The 24,847-nt window shown below is 38.0% G+C and overlaps 1 protein-coding gene across 2 annotated transcripts in view; it reads left to right on the top strand.

The window, feature by feature from the left end:
• The window catches only part of apbb1 (amyloid beta (A4) precursor protein-binding, family B, member 1 (Fe65)), a 47,894-nt gene that overhangs the window by 15,478 nt on the left and 7,569 nt on the right, over positions 1-24,847 (top strand). Inside the window, exons 4-12 of one of the 2 annotated variants that reach the window (XM_066699943.1) lie at positions 2,123-2,179; positions 8,126-8,211; positions 11,764-11,824; positions 13,181-13,327; positions 16,365-16,492; positions 20,391-20,505; positions 21,243-21,327; positions 22,390-22,485; positions 24,062-24,177. In XM_066699943.1, coding sequence (XP_066556040.1) covers positions 2,123-2,179; positions 8,126-8,211; positions 11,764-11,824; positions 13,181-13,327; positions 16,365-16,492; positions 20,391-20,505; positions 21,243-21,327; positions 22,390-22,485; positions 24,062-24,177 — 891 coding nt within the window. The remainder of the gene's footprint in view (positions 1-2,122; positions 2,180-8,125; positions 8,212-11,763; positions 11,825-13,180; positions 13,328-16,364; positions 16,493-20,390; positions 20,506-21,242; positions 21,328-22,389; positions 22,486-24,061; positions 24,178-24,847) is intronic. The other variant, XM_066699944.1, reaches the window with a different exon arrangement.

Below are 24,847 nucleotides of genomic sequence, written 5' to 3' on the forward strand. Positions count from 1 at the left end.
TTTGTAGTGGTTTTAGAAAGTCCCAGGATACACCAATGAAGAAGTAACAAGTTTATTACAGAAAACATAAATACAGGTTAACCTGGAGCTCTCCTCTCACATGAAGTGAAGAAAAGAACTAAGGATGTGAGTTGGCGAAGCCTTCTTGTATCTTCAGAGACAATGAGTTAGTCTTCTCTGTCAGAAGTGATTACATCTCATTAAGTTTACCACATACATAATAATTAACACAGACCTAAGTTTGTTACTGTTGTTGAAGTGTTTGATGAGTTGATTGGTGATGGTCAGCATTCGTAGGCAACAGATGTTTATCAAAGACATTGTTGTGAGTCCTTAACCAAATACCTGTGCCCTAAAACACACAATCTCTATACTGTTTGACTGTTTCAGCTGATTGAATATCCAGAAGACAGTGGTTGAATGAAATCGTGAAAAGACAATGCTTGATTGAAGTAACCTCTCGGACAGAATTAATACAAACTAATGATTGCATCATAGATAAACTGAAACAATGTATACTATAACAACATGAAACAATTTAATAACATATACAGAATATAAAGGAAATAATAAAAGTAAATTTTCCCACTACAAGTTGTTAATATAAATAATAAACTGCATATTTTCAGACATTCAAAAATGTTTTATGACACTTAACATTGTGATTGTGATCCAATTTGCATATTCATATTCTCTTTTAATTTAGACTGAATATTCCTTAATGTCCTACGATTCCAAAATGGGCAGTTGTAGTCTGTTTGTGTTGCATTTAGTAAACCTGCAGTGTCTCTATTCCGTGTGCCCGTGGGCAGCGCTGTATACAAGACTATTGCCAGCCCTACACCTAATACAAAATATTGAATTCAAAAGGAAAGTTAGAAACTTGCTGAGTTGATCAGAGGACAGGCAGACAAGTTATAGCAAGGAAAATATTCTAATAAAATAAACGTTTCACAATAAACTGTGTGAACTGGTGTATAAATCAGTATGCACGTATCTTAGCAGACTTGTACAATTGTAAAACATAAATAGCATAAAACTGAAATATGATATATTATGCAACATGAAAGCGCTTTGAAGTGGCTCCCTATATTACAACTGTGCATCAATGCAGAAACATGCTTTTCAACACTAATGTGCCCTACACCTAATATAAAAAAATTAGCATTCATGATCAACCAGGTGATGATCAAAGCATTGATCCAGAGACCTGGGTCTGCAGTGCAAATCAAGATTGATTTCCAAAGAAAGTTTTGCTGAGCCGATCAGGACAGACAGATGACGTGTGTATATATATATATATATATATATATATATATATATATATATATGAGGTGTAGAAAATCACGTGTTTCAGGAATCAACACAATTATAACACTTTCACAATGACTAATGTTATTGCAAAGCCGAGATTGTCGGCTGCATTAAATTCAGTATAGCCTACCGCATAAACTGCAGATTATGGTCTGGCAGTTGGAGGGGAAATTATTTATAACTAATTAATTTTGAGGAGTTTACAGCTGAAACGCCCTATATGTATTTAATTTCAATATTTACTAACATATAAGAACGGATTTGCTGGATAAATTAATATACGCAGAGATATTTAATTTTGAATAGCAAAATCTGCACACAAAAAATACAAAAGGAAATTAATCGAAATATTTACATTTATTTATCTATTTATTTATTTATTTATTTATTTATTTATTCTTGTAGGCCTATGTATTTTGGTTTTTAGTTTTTTTTTTTAAGTTTTGACACAAATTATCCTCCATATTTATTTGTTGAATTGAATAGTACTTTGAAAAACCACTTCACCTGCCAGTCTAAAAGTCTGTTTTGGAATCTTAGGAATTGCAAATTGGTGATGAACTGTCACTGGTGATGAAATGCTTGTGATGAACTGTTGCTGGTGATGAAAAGTGTGTGATGAAAAAACAGGATCCCAAAGAAATACCTAAGCTCTACATTTAATTTTACTTTACAAGGGAAATAAATCTTAAATATATGTTTTTGTTTTTCCATGTCCATGTTTTCCTCCCTGTTTCCTTCCTTCCATCAATGGTTTACCTTGAAATCGCCCTCCATCTCTTTGCCTTTGTGCTCCCTGGCTCTCCAGCTGACCTGGACTGGTCTATCTCGCCCTGACAAGTTTGAGGACGGGGAATTTTGGAAGGTAAGAGGAATCAACAGTCCTGCAGAGCTATGTATCGCAAGTAGCCTTTACATATTTCCCATTGTGTGTGTTATGGAACTGAGCAGCTCAGAGAATACCCAGAAAGCCTACTGAGGTTAATTTAAAAGATGCAAGAACACTAAGGAACATTAAAACACATTACTTTTCAGGTATTTATTAGCTTTTATTTAATAGACTGACCCAAGATCAGCGTCTTATTGACTAAAGGCCTGAGGTACTAAAGGGACTAGCAGAATTAAAAACAAACAAATCACCTGGGCCAGATGGGATATTTCCAACAGTACTTAAAGAAATGAGGGAAATTATTTATAGGCCGCTAACTCGATTATTCCAAATGACACTTAGAACAGGGGATGTGCCAACTGACTGGAAGACGGCAAATGTCATACCAATCCACAAGAAAGGGGACAAAACTGAGCCAGGAAATTACAGACCAATCAGTCTCAACTGCATCACCTGTAAAATGTTGGAAAAAATGATGAGACAGAAAATAGAGGAGCATCTCAATGAAAACCATATTCTTGGAGATAGTCAACATGGGTTTAGATGAGGCAGATCATGTCTTACTAATTTATTAGAATTTTTTGAACATGCAACTGCAGCTGTAGATCACGTGAAAGCATATGATATGATATACTTAGATTTCCAAAAAGCTTTTGATAAGGTTCCACACCAAAGACTGATCCTCAAATTAGAAGCTGTAGGCATTCAGGGTAATGTAAGTTGATGGATTATGAACTGGTTGATGTATAGGAAACCGAGGGTGTCGATTAGAGGAGTTGCTTCTAACTGGAGTGAGGTTGTTAGTGGAGTTCCACAGGGATCAGTACTAGGGCCTTTCCTTTTTCTAATCTATATTAATGATCTGGACTCTGGGATAGTTAGCAAACTTGTCAAATTTGCAGATGATACTAAAATAGGTGGATCAGCAGATACAATCTTGGCAGCACAGGCTATTCAGAGATAATATTCAGTTGTGGGCTGACACCTGGCAAATGAAATTCAATGTGGACAAGTGCAAGGTAATACATGCAGGTAACAAAAATGTCCACTATAATTACACTATGGGAGGTACAGATCTAGATGAAGTAACGCAATGAGAAAGACCTAGGAGTCTATGTGGACTCCTCACTTTCTCCATCCAAGCAATGTGGGGAAGCAATAAAAAAGGCAAACAGAATGCTAGGGTATATTGTCAAAAGTGTAGAATTTAAAACAAGGGAAGTAATGTTAAGAATGTACGATGCGCTAGTTAGACCTCATCTGGAATACTGTGTACAGTTCTGGGCACCACACTTCAAGAAGGATATTGCTGCTCTAGAGGCAGTTCAGAGGAGAGCAACCAGACTTATTCCAGGTCTGAAGGGAAAGTCCTACTCGGAGAGACTGTGGGAACTGAACCTTTTCACCCTGGAACAGAGGAGACTATGTGGGGACTTGATCCAAGTCTTCAAAATCATGAAAGGCATCGACCACATCAAACCAGAGGAGCTTTTCCAGATCAGCAGGGACACACGCACCCGGGGACACAAATGGAAATTGGGCTTCAAGGCATTCAAAACGGAAAACGGGAGACAGTTCTTTACACAGAGAGTAGTCACAATCTGGAATAAACTACCCAGCGATGTGGTTGAAGCTGAAAGTTTGGGAACATTTAAAAATAGTCTGGATAGGATCCTTGGATCACTTAGATATTAATAAACACCAAACGAGCACGATGGGTCGAATGGCCCCCTCTCGTTTGTAAACTTTCTTATGTTCTTATGTTCTTTTCAAAAGTTGTTAAAAAATAATGCTTTCAGAAAGCCTTCTAAATGATCTTAATCACAACATATATTTAACATCATTCAAACTTGGTATTACCCGCTCATTTATCAACTTTAAATGACTCAGTTAAGCCCACCAAAATCTAAGTTTTACATGTTTTCTTTTAAATATGTGAATTTCTTCCCAATAAAGTGGGTTTTAAATCAAAGAATAATCTCTGTAGTTGTAGATTGACTGAATTGAATTAACTTATTTAATTGTAGAAGCGAAAAGTCCGGAGTGGGCTTTTAAGGTACATATGTACCCTTTAAGCCCACATGAGTCCCAAATAAGTCCACAAGAGTTTTAACAGTAAATACTTCAAATTGTATTGATTAAGCACTTAATATTTTATAGATATTGAACTCAGACCTCAAACCAATTAAAATTATATTTTTATATTATCTGAGACTAATTTACATCACATGGAATTGTTGCACTTGTAGAGGTAGTTTGCTTTGCTGGTTGTTGGGTTTGGGGTCGGGGCTGTTGGGGCTGTGGAAGTCTGTACAGGTGCTTCAGAAAATGGAGCATGATTTGTGGACACTTGTCTGTCCACCCGGCTCTGGCTCACAGGGAATATTCCTGTGCTCTCAAAGCCACCGATGATGTTTTGTGGCTTGAAAGTAGCAGATAGCACATCAAGTTTCGCAAGGAATTCCTCCTTTCACTAGGGATGCACCGATCAATCGGCCACCAATCGGCATCGGGTTGAAATGGCACAAAATTACTATATCAGCTATTGGCTGATTACTTTAAAATGGGCGATATTTCTGACCGATATTTCTGATGGTGCGGCTTTCACAAACTGAAATGCAGTCCCTCCCTGACCTGCTCTCGTTCTATAGTAAAGTATAATAAATAAATACAACCCCAATTCCAAAAAAGTTGGCACAGTAAGGAAAATGCTAATAAAAACAAAGAGGAGTGATTTGTAAATGTACTTTGACTTGTATTTAAACAAAAAACTTATAAAGACAAGGTGTTTGATGTTTTACCTAATCAACTGTATAGTTTTTTTTAATGTAAATGTTTATTTTGAAATTGATGCATGCAACACATTCCAAAAAAGTTGGGACGGGCAATTTAGGACTAATAGTGATTTGACAAGTTGAAATAAGAAGGTGATGTGAAACAGGTGAGGCAATCGTGTAATCATAGTATATAAGGAGCCTCCAAAAAAGGCCTAGTCCTTCAAGAGCAAGGATGGGTCGAGGCTCCCCAATCTGCCAACAGATGCGTCGGCGACTAATCCAACACATGGAGAGCAACATTCCCCAAAGACAAATCGGAAGGATTTTGGGCATTTCAACTTCTACAGTACACAATATAATTAAAAGATTCAAGGAATCCGGTCAAATCTCGGTGTGTAAATGGCAAGGCCAAAAACCACTTCTGAATGCGCGTGATCTCCGATCCCTCAGACGTCACTGTCTTAAAAATCATCATGAGTCTTTAATGGATATCCTGACATGGGCTCGGGAATACTTAGTTAAACCTTTGTCAGTCAACACCATTCGCTGCTGCATCCACAGATGCAAGTTAAGGCTTTACTATGCAAAGCAGAAGCCATACATCAACACTGTCCAGAAGCGCCGACGACATCTCTGGGCTCAGTCTCAACTGAGATGGACAGTAGCACAGTGGAATCATGTTTTGTGTTCTGATAAGTCAACATTTCAGTTTTTGGACAAAACCGCCGTTGTGTTTTCCGGGCCAAAGAGGAATAGTACCATCCAAGCTGTTATCAGCGTCAGGTCCAAAAGCCAGCGTCTGTCATGATATGGGGGGGTGTCAGTGCCCATGGCATGGGTAACTTGCATATCTGTGAGGGCACCATTAATGCAGAAAGATATATACATATTTTGGAGCAACATATGCTGCCATCCAGACGTCGTCTTTTCCAGGGACGTCCCTGCATTTTCCAGCAGGACAACACCAAACCACATTCTGCCCGGATTACAGTGCATGGTTGCGTAAGCAGAGAGTGCAGGTGCTAGCATGGCCTGCCTGCAGTTCTGACCTGTCTGCGATGTGTGGCGCATTATGAACCGCAAAATAAGGCAATTGAAGGCCCCATACAGTTGTGCAGCTGAAGAAATGCATAATGGATGAATGGGGGAAAATTTCACTTGCTAAACTTAACCAACTGGTGTCTTCAGTGCCCAAACGCTTAATAAGTGTTATTAAAAGAAAAGCTGAAGTTACACAGTGGTAAACAGTCGACTGTCCCAACTTTTTTGGAGTGTGTTGCAGTCATCAGATTTGAAATTAGTTTATATTTTCAAAAATAAATTAAATTCACAAAGTAAAACAATGTGTTAAACAAATAATGTGTTAACAATGTGTTTTCATTATAGTACAGGGTGAATTGAATTTTCAAATGACTCTTTTTGTTTGTTTTTTTGCATTTTCCATACTGTCCCAACTTTTTCGGATTTGGGGTTGTAATTTGAAAATATCAGTATTGGCCAATCTTGTTATATGAATATCAGATATCGGTATCAGCCCAGAATTTTCATATTGGTGCATCCCTACTTTTGACTTCACCAAACACAGTCTTGTCCAGTGGGTGAGGTGAGATGGGAGCTGGAGAGGCACAACCCCATTTTCTCTGGCCTTGGTTGCAAGTGCCAGGGCAATATCTGAGGCATGACCATCAAAAATTAAAATTCTCAATGTAGTTTGGTTGTGGATTGTCGCAATTAACCGAGAAGGAAACGAAAACTAAGTCCCGTGAATGACGTTTATGACCCAGTGTTGCAGCGGTTCATTTGGCATGATATCCAGTCACCTACTAGCGGGCGTTAGCCGCCTCATCATTAAAACACACTTACAGATGCAATAGTACTCAGCAGCACCGGGGCTGCAACAACTTAGCGGTAACGTTGATTATTAAAATATTATAAAATCTTAAAATGTAATTAATCGTTGATTAGTTGGGTCTACCTGGGGCGCAGCTACTAATAGAGCTACACCCGTGGAAAGTATAGGATCACTTTACATTGAATTTACACTGAAGACAGTTTGCTGCAACATGTGCAAAGCTGAACTCACATGGCGATCACGACAATGACGCAGAGCACTGAAGAGAGACACACTGGAGCCGTGATGACAGGATGGAAACGCTCAGCTGGTGCAGGCCGCTGCCTCTGGATCCGAAAAGTTGTCCATCAAGGATATTGCACATTGGATCCGTTTAAACCACACAGAGTACTCAGCCTTTCCCATTACTTGAACTGGTGTGCGTCTCACAAGCTACGCCTGTTTCTTTACCTCCTGAACTACATTATTATTATTATTATCATCATTATTATTATACATTTTATTTATAATGCACTCTTATTATACCCATGCATCAGACTCAAGCAACAGTCAAAACAGACACAGTAAAAATATGCAAAACATTAGGATAGTACAGACAGACAACAAAATAAGCAAGAAAACAAGCAGCCAATTAAGGAGAGCAAGCAATAAAAAGACAAAAACTAAAAACTTGTAACTAACAGAGATCTTTAAAAACTTTTTCCCAAAAAGTGATTAAAGCATTTCTTTAAATGTATAGGGCACTCCTCAGAGCCTCTGGACGTGTGTTGCACAGCTGTGGCACATTATACTATACGATCAAACTAGTGCCATACATACAAAAAAACATAGGCTACATTCTTTGAAATGCACATTTTCCTTCATTTCTTATGCTATTTTCACCAAACCACTTCTACAAATTTCAATTTGAGTCATATTTCAACATACAATTTTCCAATAACAATTTCCCATAGACTATAAAACTTCAAAACACATTTTTGTTTTTTGTGAAAAAACTTGGTAGTATTATAATATAGTTTGTCTAATCATAATCAACTGTGCAGAATATTATAGTACAGGTTGTCTAGTTTCATTTGATAGGTGTCACAAACCTGTACTCATTATAATGTCCATTCTAAGAAATTACCACCAGGTGAAAATGGGGCTGTCAGTAAAGGGTTAATATATGTATTTCTTGTTTAAAACAAGTGTAAGTGATTGCTGTGGGAATATAAATGTACCTACAGTACATCTGGACCCCACGCTGAGTTGTGTGTATAGGGATGTGGAACTGAATTCTGATTTCTGTGTCAGGACCTGCAGGCAGATGATGTGTCCTCAGACCGCAGCTTGAAGGAGTTTGAGGGAGCAACACTGCGCTATGCTTCCATCAACCTAAGGTACATTACAGTTTGATTCTGGATCCTGTTTTTTTGGTGTCCATTTTGATTTTCATAAGAGATATGGGGAAGTGTCTCATGGTATCAATGTTTACACTGTGGGTTTCCATACTGCAGCAATTAGCGCTCAATTTAATACTTGAGAACTTACAAAGAAAATAAATAATATACACTCACCTAAAGTATTATTAGGAACACCTGTTCAATTTCTCATTAATGCAATTATCTAACCAACCAATCACATGGCAGTTGCTTCAATGCATTTAGGGGTGTGGTCCTGGTCAAGACAATCTCCTGAACTCCAAACTGAATGTCTGAATGGGAAAGAAAGGTGATTTAAGCAATTTTGAGCGTGGCATGGTTGTTGGTGCCAGACGGGCCGGTCTGAGTATTTCACAATCTGCTCAGTTACTGGGATTTTCACGCACAACCATTTCTAGGGTTTACAAAGAATGGTGTGAAAAGGGAAAAACATCCAGTATGCGGCAGTCCTGTGGGCGAAAATGCCTTGTTGATGCTAGAGGTCAGAGGAGAATGGGCCGACTGATTCAAGCTGATAGAAGAGCAACTTTGACTGAAATAACCACTCGTTACAACCGAGGTATGCAGCAAAGCATTTGTGAAGCCACAACACGTACAACCTTGAGGCGGATGGGCTACAACAGCAGAAGACCCCACCGGGTACCACTCATCTCCACTACAAATAGGAAAAAGAGGCTACAATTTGCACAAGCTCACCAAAATTGGACAGTTGAAGACTGGAAAAATGTTGCCTGGTCTGATGAGTCTCGATTTCTGTTGAGACATTCAGATGGTAGAGTCAGAATTTGGCGTAAACAGAATGAGAACATGGATCCATCATGCCTTGTTACCACTGTGCAGGCTGGTGGTGGTGGTGTAATGGTGTGGGGGATGTTTTCTTGGCACACTTTAGGCCCCTTAGTGCCAATTGGGCATCGTTTAAATGCCACGGCCTACCTGAGCATTGTTTCTGACCATGTCCATCCCTTTATGACCACCATGTACCCATCCTCTGATGGCTACTTCCAGCAGGATAATGCACCATGTCACAAAGGTCGAATCATTTCAAATTGGTTTCTTGAACATGACAATGAGTTCACTGTACTAAACTGGCCCCCACAGTCACCAGATCTCAACCCAATAGAGCATCTTTGGGATGTGGTGGAACGGGAGCTTCGTGCCCTGGATGTGCATCCCACAAATCTCCATCAACTGCAAGATGCTATCCTATCAATATGGGCCAACATTTCTAAAGAATGCTTTCAGCACCTTGTTGAATCAGTGCCACGTAGAATTAAGGCAGTTCTGAAGGCGAAAGGGGGTCAAACACAGTATTAGTATGGTGTTCCTAATAATCCTTTAGGTGAGTGTATCTTGGGTAATAGAAGTCGAATCTTTTTTAAAACTTTTAAACTTCCCCTAAAATGTATACCACCTTCATTATTTAGAGAAAGGGTCTGTCTTCTGGTAGTTTCTTGAGGATTAGAGCAAAACTCAACAATAGGACTTGTGCAGTATATATCACAACTTTTTGTCTGAAGTGAGTACTTGAATACTCACTATTATGAACTCGGTTTAAAATGTAAAATACTCAATTTTCCATTCCTAGGCAAACTGCATTTCACAGGATACTATTTTGCTAACATCAACGGTTAATAACTGATTAATTACAACCAAATTAATCATAAAAGATAATATTGTATGGCATTCAATTAAAGTACTTAAAATGTAATGCTTTAGTACTAGAGGGGTAAAATATCCTATAGATGAGCACAATCCACATTTCAAATGATAATATTTGCCAAACATTCATCCAGCACTAGTAACTGAATAACCTATGTACTGTATTCAAGCAATAAAATACTTGTTAACAAAGGTTTTCCTCTTAAGCAATGTAACAATCCACAGCTGGGCTGAAAAGCAGAGTTAAATCATTTAGAGTAATGTCCATTTACAATGCCACCCTCTGAGTCTCCAGCTGGGAGTCCATTGTTTGTCTGAGAGAATGCAGTGCAATACAGCTGTGTGTGCTAATGTGACTATTATCCTTGTCTAATGCTTAGAATAAATAAACCCTTATCACTACTCTCAACCATGATAATAAGCCTGTAATCATTTTAAAGATGAAAGATGCATCATGTAAAATTTGATGTTGATGATAATGATCATGATTATTATTATTTAGAATCTGTATTATTTAATGTATTAGTGATAATGCATAATTGAAAACATTATGGAAATATATAATATCATCATCAGCAGCAGCCTTTATTGATCCACTGCTAGATGAGGGCCTCCTCAAGACATTTCTACTTGTTTTGATACATCTCTTTTCCAGGTCACAAAAGCAGAGCTTCTGCTTTCATCTTCCTATCTTGTGTGTAGTATTCTTCTACTAGGTATTTTTTCATCTCTTGGGAGCCATTTGATAGATTATTTTGTCCATCTTTGTCTGTTCTTGCAACTGAGTGACTGGCCCATTGCCATTTTAACATTTTCACTTTTTCAGTGATGCCATATAATTTTTTTTTTTTTTTTTCTTGTAATTCCAAGCAGACATCTTTCCATGGTCCTTTTGTGTTGTATGTAGTTACTATGTCATTTTTGTATTTTTTTACCAGGTTATTGATCCATAAGTGAGTAATGGTATGAAGAAAATATTACAATTTTATTATAAGAAGAATGTCTTAGCTGTTGTCACTAAATATAGAATAGAATGTTTATATAGCCTACATTTTGTTTTCTAAATTTAGTGAAAACAGCTAACACATAAATCATAATAATAACATTGATCTCTATACCGTTTCACTTTCTGTGTATTTAAATATGCTTTTAGTAAAGGAAGCACTGTGGTTGAATTTTCAGAGCTTTTGATTCCTGTGCATTGTAATTTTATTATTCCTACATTTTAATAGGCTTCATATATACCTATCAATACAATATTAAACACCCTTGACAGGCACATATTTACATTTTTAAATTGAATCTTTTGGAATCTTTTCTTCCAAAATGTACATTTTCAGAAAATTGTGATAGTCAAACATTTATCAACATATATTTTATTTAACATTATATCAAGAAGTTACAATGTACCTCATAATTTATTAGACTGAAGTTGAAAAAAAGCTAATTAGAAGTAGAAAGCAACAAATGTAGATCAGTTGATTGTGTATGTGCAAAGGATACGTGCATATGAAATATGATTGATTTCCACCATTTTCCACCACATATTTTTCAAATTGAGCTTCAAGCATCTGTTCCTACAATTTAATGTGTGCATGCTGACCTTAATCAATAATGTCTCTCCAGATACACAACAGCATACATTTAATTGTTTGTTTGTTGTATATACTTGATGTTCCCAAAATAAAAAATTTGACAGTAAAATAACCTTACAGGATGTCAGCCCTTTTTATTTTACTACTGCTTCAGAACAAAATGAATGACCTTGCTTCATCCAGTTAATTTTTAGTCAGTTCTTCTTCAGAGGGGCTGTGGTTGTGACAGTGTGGCTTCTCTTCTTTTTCCCAGCTGCTCGCAAACAGAAGAGGAAGACAAGCTGGGCTCGATCACCACTGATGTGGAAGCAAAGGTACCACGCCCTTCCAGACACAATACGCACTGAAGGAGAATGTCAATCTGGGATTTTCTACCAACAAACCATCAATACATTAAAGCTCATCTGAACTATATTTCTATTTGTAATATATTAACAAAAACATTATAATTTATTTCCTTATGTATCATTTGTTGGCTTCATGTCTTTCCTGATCTCTTCCTTTACTGGTTAATACATAAATAATATGTCCACATGGAAGATGTGTAGCTGAAAACTTGTCCAGCTCACTGTCTGCACTCTCCTTGTAATGCATCACACTCAGACAGCAGAAGTGAGCATTTTATCCCCTCCCCCCTTAAACAACTTTCTCTCTGTCTCTATGTACTCTGCCTCCCTATGCACCGTATAGAAATGCAGAAGTATGTGGTTTATTTGTACTCTTTAGTACAAATAAATAGAATAGCTAAATAGATTTGTTTTATTATTGGAGAAGTAGATCACACTATTACACACTTCTATACTGAAATATATACTATATATACACAAGAGATAGAGAGACAGGCTTGGGGGGTTCGGTGTGGGATTATAATGGCACTGAAATATGCAAGGTTTCAGTGACACCTTTTCAAATTTCAAGATGTAACAATCATTAAAATGTGTATACAAATATTGCTAAATGTGTGTACAATGCACATTGACCCCACTATGAGTTGTCTGTACAGGGATGTGGAACTGGACTCTACAAAATTAGATCAGTCATTAAAAGCAGAGCTACAACATGTGATAAAGCAAGCAATCGCTGCATGATCTTAGTGCTAATAAGGCAATTATTTTGGTGGTAAGACTGTTCAGTTGACTTTAAAGTTCTAGTATTTCTCAGTCAAGGATGTCTCTTGAAAATTCTGGAAGTTTGACAACTTAGAAAATATCCAACCAGTACGTATACTATATAGCATTAATTGCACTCACATGTCTGTCCAAACATGCCTGTCTGACAGGACTCTGCAGGCAGGGGACCTCCATGCCTGATCCTGGAGAGCTCCAGTCCTTCAGGCTTTATAGGTCACCCTTGAGTCATTAATTTATAAAGCCTAGTAAATTCTTAATTCTGATCAGATATACAAGCATTTTGATAAATTCAGTAATTTAGAGGTAATTTGCCATTACATAGATCAAGTTGCTTCATAGATCAACAACTTCCCAGTTTTTAGAAATACAGGTATTCTGGATTGACCTTTAGAACCTAGCTAAACTGAAAGTCTGCAGTGCCAGGTATTCAAGATTATTACATAGGCACACTGGAATGCAAAAATTAGACAAATGTATTCAGTTAAATTGTTATCAGCACTCCTTTGCTTCTCCTGCTGACAACTGTCCATTGTTCACCAGTGTTTTGCAGTGCGCTCTCTGGGCTGGGTGGAGATGTCAGAAGAGGACATGGCTCCGGGCAAAAGCAGCATCGCAGTCAATAACTGCATCCGCCAGCTTTCCTACCACAAACACAACCTGCACGACACAGCAGGCATCTGGGGAGAGGTGAGTGAGACAGGCAGGGGGCTGAGTGTGTCTGAAAGGCACTATTACATCAGAGAGTCAGGGTATGTATGCAAAGAGTATGACATGTGCTTTGGTAGATTCAGTGTGACACAGAGTAGTTATGTCTTCATTCATGTAAATAGAGGATATAGCTAGAGTGTGCTTGTCCAAGTGCCATAGTGTCATTTCACCACGTCTGTTTTAACCCAGATGTGTACAAAGGGAATTGTACTGGCATTGCTTATTTTGTTTTATACTCTCTTTTCTTTGTCAACCTGAGGCCAAGACTAGTGTCAGTGAATTGACTGAACTCATTTAAGAAGACCCAAACCAAATATATAGCATTTGCATAACATATATAGCATAGAGAAAACTATCAAGATTCCAATTGATAGAACTAAGACAGAGTTAAGACAAGGGTTGTGTAAATGTTTTACATTGATTTCTGTGAGTTGGCAGTCAACATTTTGCACACTGTTTTTGTCAACTGCATTTCTTTTACTTATTTTCTTTCTAAGGCTGAGTCAGTGTTCAAGAAGCTGAAGAGAAATCATTGGTAAAAAAGTACAGATTAAACAACAGTATTTAAATAAATCACAGAACATGAAGGGTGTACTATACTTTTAGCTACAACTATATAGTACATATAAATTAATTTATTGACTTCCCTGAAGTATTGAATCACTGTAGTTCTACCCTTTTGATATACTGGCCCCTGTGCCATTTGTTATTTGAAGTTGTGGGTAGCTGCTGAGAATGTACAGACAATATGAGGAGAAGTTTTCATTATGTGAGCATTGATCTGTGTGCACTTTGTAGAATGATATAGTTGTGAAAGGAAAGATGTGTAATTCTCTAACAGCATTTTAAGTAAAATAGAACTTCTGCATTGCACAATGTCTTACTTCATCATATGTTATCATGGTCAGTGCTACCCAGCTCTTGTAACTGTTAACAAAAATGTATATACTTAGCAATGTTGCAATGTGGGTGTGCATTTCTTTGAATGTTTATGAGGCGCCGTTAGGGACATTATCACTGGAAAACACTTGCACTCTCTACACTGAAAATGCTTGCACTCTCTACACTGAAATTGCTTGCACTGGGTACACTGAAAAAGCTTGCACTCTCTACACTGAAAACAGTTACACCGTGTACACTGAAAATGCTTGTGCTCTCTACACTGAAATTGCTTGCACCGTGTACACTGAAAATGCTTGCACCGTGTACACTGAAAATGCTTGCGCTCTCTACACAGAAATTGCTTGCACTGTGTACACTAAAAATGCTTGCGCTCTCTACACTGAAATTGCTTGCACCGTATACACTGAAAATGCTTGCGCTCTCTACAATGAAAACGCTTGCACTATCTACACTGAAAATGCTTGCACCGTGTACACTGAAATCGAGACCAGATAGGTGATGTCAAAATATAAATACTCCCACGCAGCATTATTGTATATTAAGTCAAAGTGGTACGTAACTAACCTGTGTAATACAGATTTAAGCGCAAAGCTCTGGTTTGTCATGCATTTGCTTTCTATACATATGTATGGTTATGTACTGTAGCCTGTGTATATACAATTAATATAGTTGTATAAATGTGTTGTTAGGCTTATAGATTAAAAGCCAGCTGAAGCACAAGCCAAGAATCCAATAAATATAAATATAATATATATATATATATATATATATATACATTTCACTATCATTATGGTGTGAGTCTGGAAGTTGGCGGAGGTGGTGTGGCGTTTCATTAAAAAAAAATATGTTGGCAAATTTCTGTGGACGCATGCTTAACTTTGTGTTAAGTTTTGTATTATTACTCTTTACTATTGATTACAAATAAGGGCTAAAAACAAATTTAAGGAACATATTATTAAGCCATAAGTTATATAAAGGGATATTACTATGGTATTTTAGCATTTAGCCAGATTTCCTACTCAAACAGATATTAGTAAGCTTTTGAAAGTTATCAGTTGCGACCATTGCCTTCCATTGTGCTATGCTAAGGAAATGAAAAATTCAAATTACCTCAAACTGGACACACAGACCTAAAATTATATCCATGCGTTCGCAGGAAAGTAGGAAATACCGAAGTATCCGTTTCTAGCTTGGATTCTTGGCTTGTGCTTTAGCCGGTTTTAATCAACACATTTATACAACTATATTAATTGTATATACATAGGCTACAGTACATAACCATGTATAGAAAGCAAATGCATGACAAACCAGCACTTTGCACTTAATATGTATTACACAGGTTAGTTACATTACACTTTGAGTTAATATATAATTATTATTATTTTTATTTCTTGGCAGAAGCCCTTACCCAGGGTGACTTACAACATAAGTGCAAAACAAAGTGCAAAAATACAGTTCAATAAAGGCATCAATCATTAAAAATTCAATTTACATAAAACATAGCAATTCAAAATATAATACATTTTACAACTTCTAATTTACAATATACACAGGCATTTACAATTTACACAGGCAATACCTTGCTGCGTGGGAGAACTTATATTTTGACGTCACCTATCTGGTCATGATTTCAGTGTACATGGTTCAAGCATTTTCAGTGTACACAGTGCAAGCAATTTCAGTGTACACAGTGCAAGCATTTTCAGTGTACATGGTGCAAGCAATTTCAGTGTAGAGAGCGCAAGCATTTTCAGTGTACATGGTGCAAGCATTTTCAGTGTAGAGAGTGCAAGCGTTTTCAGTGTTTTCCAGTGATAATGTCCCTAAATGTTCTAGTTTAGTTGCAGCAACTTGACTGATGATATTGACAGAGAATTCTTCACATGACCATGTTTTTTGAGTGCATCTCTCTCCCCCACAAGATTAATCAATCTCTTTCGAACTAATACAAGATCTGGTATCTTTTTAAGTGTCAATTAACACAGTCTGTGTAATTCTATGTCTCAGTCCCACCCAGAAAACGCCATCCCAATAGTGGAATTATGCTTTTGTTTAGCAAATAGTGTAAACAGCTGTCTGTGCTGCAGTGGTAATGTGCTTCTTATGTTTGCAGGGTAAAGACATGCTGCTCGTCCTGGAGAATGAGACCCTGAATCTGATTGACCCCCTTGGCCAGACGCTGCTGCACTCACAGCCAATCGTCAGCATCCGTGTCTGGGGTGTGGGCAGAGACAACGGGAGGTGAGCTGGATACAGAAGTGGGGCAGTATGGGTACTGTTGTAAATCAGCACTATGTAGAAGCTATCCAGTATTTTGTCTGATGTATTTAATAGACACACACAACTGTTTTATTAATGTGTACAGAAGTATATTGAGCTGCCTTTGACACAAAGCTAATATTTATGTGATACATCATAAAGCACAATATGAAGCCATACAAAGCATGAGTGGCCTGGCTCACATACTGATATTCATAGCATGGAGTAAAAAGTGGTACAGAAATATTTTAGGAAAATTGGGAATTGTGGGGATTTGGGAGGGACTCATTTTTAAATGAAAGAGGCTCTGTAATAATTTCTATATTCCAGAATCTACAGTCCTGACAGTAGTAGATAACTAAATTGTATCCAAAACCAGTTGAGGTAATCTAGGTCGAAGAACTAAAATGTTTACATCGTTCTAAATTCAGAGGTTCCCAAACTCTATGCATGAACCTATTTTTACTCCAACTAATACTGCTCACTGAAAGAACCAGACAGTCTACTGATCAAAACAAGACCATCCACGTTTTGGTAGAAGCAACACACACTTGTAGAGAGCTCAAAATGTCAAGATGGAAAACTCTGTTTACAGTGTACTAATAAGCAACGATTTTGCATCATCGGATCTGAACTTCTCTGTGTTTGATAGAACATCAAATATATATACATGTATATACTGGATTAATCATTAGGTTGTTCTGAACAAACAAGCGTATTTGCAAAGGATCTGAGCGACTTTGACAAGGGCCAAATTGTGATGGCTAGACAACTGGGTCAGAGCATCTCCAAAACTGCAGCTCTTGTGGGGTGTTCCCAGTCTGCAGTGGTGAGTACCTATCAAAAGTGGTCCACGGAAGGAAAAGCGGTGAACCGGCAACAGGGTCATGGGTGGCCAAGGCTCATTGATGCACATAGGGAGCGAAGGCTGGCCCGTGTGGTCCGATCCAACAGATGAGCTACTGTAGCTCAAATTGCTGAAAAAGTTAATGCTGGTTCTGATAGAAAGGTGTCAGAACACACAGTGCATCGCAGTTTGTTGTGTATGGGGCTGCATAGCAGCAGACCAGTCAGGGTGCCCATGCTGACCCCTGTCCACTGCCGAAAGCACCTACAATGGACACGTGAGCATCAGAAATGGACCACGGAGCAATGGAAGAAGGTGGCCTGGTCTGATGAATCACGAGTTCAGGGTGTTGACTTGGCCTCCAAATTTCCCATATCTCAATCCAATCGAGCATCTGTGGGATGTGCTGGACAAACAAGTCCGATCCATGGAAGCCCCACCTCGCAATTTACAGGACTTAAATGATCTGCTGCTAATGTCTTGGTGACAGATTAGAGGAGTCCATGCCTCGACAGGTCAGGGCTGTTTTGGCAGCAAAAGGGGGACCTACACAATATTAGGCAGGTGGTCATAATGTTATGACTGATCTGTGTATAACATCTTTATAATACAAAATATTTAATTTAATAAACTTGAATAAACAAAGTAGAAACACGTCTACACACGACACCCCAGATTAGCCTACCATCTGCACAATCAAGGGAAGTTTAAAAAAATATATTTTCTTCGCATACCTCTGAACTCCAGATGTTTAGCCAGGGACTTCATAGTTGTCTGCCTCAGTTGTTGTTGATGTTGAATTGCGAAAACTCATTGATTTAATTTTTTGTTAATGCGTTTCGAAAATATTTGTGATCTCATTTCCCATTACTCGTTGACATTTAGGAGCTGCAAATTATTCTTATGTATTTATTTTACTGTAATTATCACCTCACATAAACTGCTGTGTATTTTGGTCTGAAGCTAACAATAAGCGGCACACAGACAGTGCTACACGACAGTCCTCTATTCTGATTGGCCATGACTGGATATGCAATAATCTAATAACCGAGACCTGATTTCTACTCTTGTGAGTAGCGACTGTAGTTTGTTTTTAATGTGTGTCAGTGTGGAAAAAATTGTTTCACAGAGATAGTTCGATGTAAAACAAATCTGTTTATACAGTTTGATTTCAGCAGGGCAGCATTGAACGGTTGTGGCTTCCCCTCGTGGGTTTTGTGTGTCTAGTCTTGACTTTTTAACCATTCAGTCCTTTACCTGCTCCCCTACACAGAGGGTCTTGCACCCCACAGTTTGGGAACCTGTGTTCTAATCCACAGTATCCAGACATGGTTTCTGGGTAACATGTCTAAGCTCACTGTGTAGCGGGAATTTCCAGTAGCATTGTATTGTTTTGTTTACAACCTCAACACTGGACCCTGCTGCTGTAAAATATGCAGCTACTTCTTGCTTAATTTACAGAATACTTATGATACCTTTCACCTGTTTAGCTTTCTTATTAGAGCAGAGGAAGAAGAAATAGGAAAGCAAAGATGTTCTTACAGAAACTGGATTAGAGTACAGTTCTCATTTACAGTATGTAAGGCTCTGTAGTGTGGATGCTATCTTTTGGTTTTGATGACTGGTATGGATAATGCATACAATTAACTACAGCAAAAATTCAGTCAGTAAAATTCGGTAAAATGTTAATAATCTGTTGGGAAGAATGTATTTTTCAACAGTCTTCAACTAATCAGTTTAATAACTTCCTTCAGTGTTAGTCAACAGCTGTAATTTTTTATTTTTGTTTCTATTTTACACAAAAAAGATGTGCATTGTTTTTAGAGAATAGAGTATACTGTAATGGTAAGAGCCAGATGCTTTGTCACATTATTCTAATTCTTGTATTTTAATAATTGAATACAGACATATGTCAATGTTCCTATTTCCTACAGATTGCATTTACAAAGTCAAAGTCAAATATATTAAACAGGTACTTTCTTAATCAGATGAGTTTAGAAAAATTCTATGGAATTAAAAGCCCACTAATTAAACTGCCAAAGCATCATTAAGGTAAGACCACCTAGTGGTTAATCCAGCAATGAGCAGGACTGTTTTCCTGGTTTAGAATTAGAGAGCATCCTATACAGGCATATACTGCATTGCACAAACCTGCTATGCATGGATTCATTATAGCACGAATTTATGAAATTAATAATTTTTAAATGACATTGTAAACGCAACACTGATTAAATGTGTAACAAGAAGCCTGTCTTGCTTTCTAAAAAAAGAAGAAAATAAATAAATGAAGGGTTCACCAATGGTGTTATGTTTGTTTTTATTTCTTTACACTCTTATTTTTTCTGTTTCCTGTTTTTTTTTTCTGCTGCAATCTGGGACACAGGGAGAGGTAGTGTACTGCAGTCACTGTGTCCACCTTCACACTATCCATCTCCACTCCATAGAAGCTGTGGTGTTCCTGTGGTGATCATGTAGCCCACCAGTTCAGTCTGCCCTCTCCCACTCTGTTTCATATGTGTCCATGGATACAGAACAGTTCCATTCATAACCCACTTCGTTGGGGGGGAAGAGGTGTACAAATGCCATCTTCTGATTGCCTATGGAAGAAAACTTTTAATTACTGAATTTAGGATTTATTGGGAAAGTGTTTGTGAGGTATTGTAGAAAATGTTTTGTAGTATGTACAGCCAGCTATTTTTATAGCCCGCAGGAACAATTTGCAGCCGTTTCTGTAGCTGTTACTGTTGGAGTCCAGTTCCAAATATATACGCCAAAAGATATTATAGAGGAAGATATTCCAGTGACATTGAAAAACCTATGCTGTAGTTTCCCTGTGACAGGTGTAAAACTAAAAAAAAAAAAAAAAGAAAAAGGTAAACTGGCAGCTCTCTAGCCTGACTTCAGTGTATAGGTCTGATTTAATTGTGATTGTGGTTTCCCTCCTCATGCTCTTCACTGGCTAAGCCATTGTTGTGGTAATCCAACCCCTCTTGTCTTTCGTTTCTGTGTTAATGTTCCCTCTTTCCTCCACAGGGATTTTGCATATGTGGCAAGAGACAAACTGACCCATGTTTTGAAATGCCATGTATTCAGATGTGACACTCCAGCAAAGAACATTGCCACCAGCATGCATGACATCTGTTCCAAGGTACGTGTGTGCAGAAATACAAAACGTGGTCTGGAAACCAATTTGTAATGCTACTGGGAAACCAATATCAAAATATTTATCACACAAATAAATGTGGGGAGTGTTCTATTTACAGTCAGACTGGGAGAGAAAATGCCTGGAATGTTACGTGAAATTGCCCGTTGGTTATTACTTTAATGCAAGAGAAAATGTTAACTGCAGCACAGGTGAAATAAAGCTTTAAATGAAGTTATAATTGCCAACAGAAGAAAAGCAAATCTCAAACCCACTCAAATACAAACTCACTGGAACATTTTGCAAGAGAATCTTAAATCGAAGTATGAAAAAAAAGTACCCTACTTTCCTCATACAGGACCTGAACTCCATTGTACATATTGTAGGATGAGCTTGGTGGCAGAGTGGAAAAAAATGTATCCACCATAAACATACTAAGAGATTATTAGGTCTGTAGATAACTGAAATTTTGTAATAGAATTCCCTGACACCTAATGCTATATACAGCTGTTCTAAAGTTGCCCGTTTTGATGAGAAAATATTGCAGTACAAAGACATTAAAAACATTTGAAGAGGCCCCATAATGAATTTTAAGATATATATTGTACAGTATGTGAATTTCTGATGTAACAGAAATGCACATCATGTGCAAAGAGGTAGTGTGTAGTAAATTGACACTGAAAACAAAAGTATTACATTTGGTCATATTAGGAGTGTATTTTCTTTATTTCCTCTGCTCTTAGATCATGGCTGAGAGAAAGTCATCCAAGTCCTGTCTGAACAGGCTCAACATCGACCCCTCCAAACTTGTCGATATTCCTTTCCAAGGTAAACTTCTGTTCACAATGCACTGTACTCTTCAGTATAAGCAAGACAAATGTCATTCTGTGGCAATATATTGGAGTAAAATACATATTTTCGATTAGTAAAATTAACGTGTACTTGCTATAATTTTTCACTTAACCATGTTTTCTAAAAGAAAATCATCAAGTGAATTTCAAATAGATCAAAGAAAGTGATGACTATTACAGAAATATGAAATATTAGATAAGCTGGTGTCACCACTTTACGTTCCATTAAAAGCAAAGTTTTTGTTGCAAGTCAGTTTGTTGACTCTTTATATGGAATTTCATTTGTGATTTTGTAAATGCATATGGATTTCTGTGCTTTATAAACATTGTCTTGAGTATGTACAGTATATATAGGGTGCTCAGTTAAATTTATAAATACAGCTTTAAGTTTCCTTCTGGTATTTTTCTCATGTAGGCTATGTATACTTTTTGTTTTTATTCACATTTTTATTTGGTTTTCACTGGTTGAACTCTAAGGTTTACTGTTAAGCATGAGGCAATATGAAGGTTGCATATTAAGTAGGGGCAGTATAATCGGAAAAAAAATCCTTATTTGCAAATTTCTACTTCCTTGAGAGTCTTAGGAACATATCACTCACATATGTTGAGGTGCTGGTCTAGTTATTAAAACTGCATTTGGTATGAAAACAATCACATATCATTGAAGTGATTGGTGTTAAGAGTTTTACCTGAAGACTAGGTTAAATTTAGGCTTGAATGCAATATAAGGTTGTCTACTTAATGTTGCATGTTAATATGAAATGATGTGCTCTGACTACTGTACAACATTACTAATGTAAAGGTAGGACATGTATGAGCATCATTCTAGATTATCTGGTAACAATTCCTTTGTAAAATAAATATAACTTTCTACTAAAATACAAAGCATAAAAAAATAATATTTCTAAGAGTTTCTCTATATTTGTTCTTCAAACCACACTGGGCTGTAACTCTGGATGATTAAAAAAGGACAAAATCCACGACTGTAAATGCTTGTAAAAACACTACACCTACTACATTTTTATTTTCCTCTGTTCAGAATTTCCTGCTCCTAAAAATGAGCTAGTACAGCGGTTCCAGGTTCAGTATCTGGGCAATGTCCCTGTGGCTAAACCTGTAGGTAAGGAAACTTTTGGTAAGGAATGCTTTTATTTATACTTCACACACATTTGTAATTTGGTGCGGAGAATACTTGTTACTGTTTGTAAATATACACCGATCAGCCATAACATTATGACCACTGACAGGTGAAGTGAATAACACTGATAATCTCGTTATCATGGCACCTGTCAGTGGGTGGGATATATTAGGCAGCAAGTGAACATTTTGACTTCAAAGTTGATGTGTTAGAAGCAGGAAAAATGGGCAAGCGTAAGGATCTGAGCGACTTTGACAAGGGCCAAATTGTGATGGCTAGATGACTGGGTCAGAGCATCTCCAAAGCTGCAGCTCTTGTGGGGTGTTCCCAGTCTGCAGTGGTGAGTACCTATCAAAAGTGGTCCACGGAAGGAAAAGCGGTGAACCGGCGACAGGGTCATGGGTGGCCAAGGCTCATTGATGCACATAGGGAGCGAAGGCTGGCCCATGTGGTCCGATCCAACAGATGAGCTACTGTAGCTCAAATTGCTGAAAAAGTTAATGCTGGTTCTGATAGAAAGGTGTCAGAACACACAGTGCATTGCAGTTTGTTGTGTATGGGGCTGCATAGCAGCAGACCAGTCAGGGTGCCCATGCTGACCCCTGTCCACTGCCGAAAGCACCTACAATGGGCACGTGAGCATCAGAACTGGACCACGGAGCAATGGAAGAAGGTGGCCTGGTCAGATGAATCACGAGTTCAAGGTGTTGACTTGGTATCCAAATTCCCCAGATCTCAATCTGTGGGATGTCCTGGACAAACAAGTCCGTTCAATGGAGGCCCCACCTCGCAACTTACAGGACTTAAAGGATCTGCTGCTAACATCTTGGTGCCAGATACCACAGCACACCTAGTGGAGGTCTAGTGGAGTCCATGCCTCGATGGGTCAGGGCTGTTTTGGTGGCAAAAGGGGGACCTACACAATATTAGGCAGGTGGTCATAATGTTATGGCTGATCGGTGTATTTCCATAGTGAAAATTACTAAATGTATCATGTATAATGCATCTGGTAACTGAACAGAAATGTCTGCCAAATAATATGTAGAAATGTGTTTAATCAAAGATGCTACTCTGTTATTAGATCCACCAAAGTTGGTGGAGCCCTTCCTCAGTGTATCTCTCTGTATTTATAAATTAATCTTGAATAGTAGAAATGTAAACAAATCTATACTGACTTAGTTCACAACGTTCACAGTACATACCTTGCACCAAGCACCAAACATCATGCATCTTTAACAAGATAGTTATTTGTTAGCTTTTTTAATGTGATACTTGATTTCTACATTTTCAATTTTGACAGAAAGGACACATTAAGAGGGCTCATTGATCCTGCTAATGCTGTAGAATGTAATACTCAGACTAACAATAGCTCGCTTGTTAGCAGTATTGATCAGAACACTTTTTCTTTGAGAGGATGTTATGGCATTTAGTGCATACACAATATTGCTGTAGGCTCCATTGCTATGGCTTCTGCTTATGAATAAGATTTAATGAGATTACACTTTTGTATTGAATGTTATGATCCTACATGGCCCCTCGGAGGAATAAACATGTCTCAACTGTACCTTTCCAGGTATGGATATAATAAATGTGGCTTTAGAAGCGGTGCTTCTTTCCAAAGACAAAAATGAGTGGATGCCAGTGACGGTCAACGTGGCTTCAGCAACACTCACCGTCATTGCTGCAGAGGTATGGCTGATCAGTTGATATGCAGTGTGTTTTAATAATGATATCTGAGATTTTCCTAGGTGCGATTATGATAATATTATAACCTCTGTGTTAGTGCTTCATAGTAGAAAATAAACTGTTCTGTAACAAACTGGACATCAGTGCAGAAATTCTACCACAGCAGGTAAAGGGTAAATCCTAACATAATAAAAATGAAAACATACACAATCCCATCTTCTGAATGTATCTGATAATTGTATTAGATTTGTATGCTACAGAAATCTACATAATAGCACACTGTCAGTGTCCCAGACCCCTCAGTGCACTTTCCTTAGCCAGGAAAGTTGACATCATCGTGTTCTGTCTGTTGCATGCAGCAGGAGCAGCATTGTTCAAGTTCCTTCAACTCAGAGTAAACACTCACCTCTCCTGGCTTGTGGACTGAGAAGTCTGCTGTGGGACGCTGGCAGTGTGTTGTAATCAAATGTACCTCTCAGGGAGATGCGGAAAGTAACTTATGCCCCGTTTACACTGGCGGACACGTCTGGCCCTGGATGCTTAAACGGGTGTTTCCACTGGCTTAAGAATCTGGGCGGTTAACTATCTGCTGCCAGACGTGGCTGTGAGCGTGTGTCACGCCCACCAAGGAAATACTTCACTTTCAGAAGCAAGATGTGTGCTTGACTTGCAG

This window comes from Amia ocellicauda, chromosome 3, assembly GCF_036373705.1.
Source record: "Amia ocellicauda isolate fAmiCal2 chromosome 3, fAmiCal2.hap1, whole genome shotgun sequence".
In the NCBI taxonomy this organism is placed as follows: domain Eukaryota; kingdom Metazoa; phylum Chordata; class Actinopteri; order Amiiformes; family Amiidae; genus Amia; species Amia ocellicauda.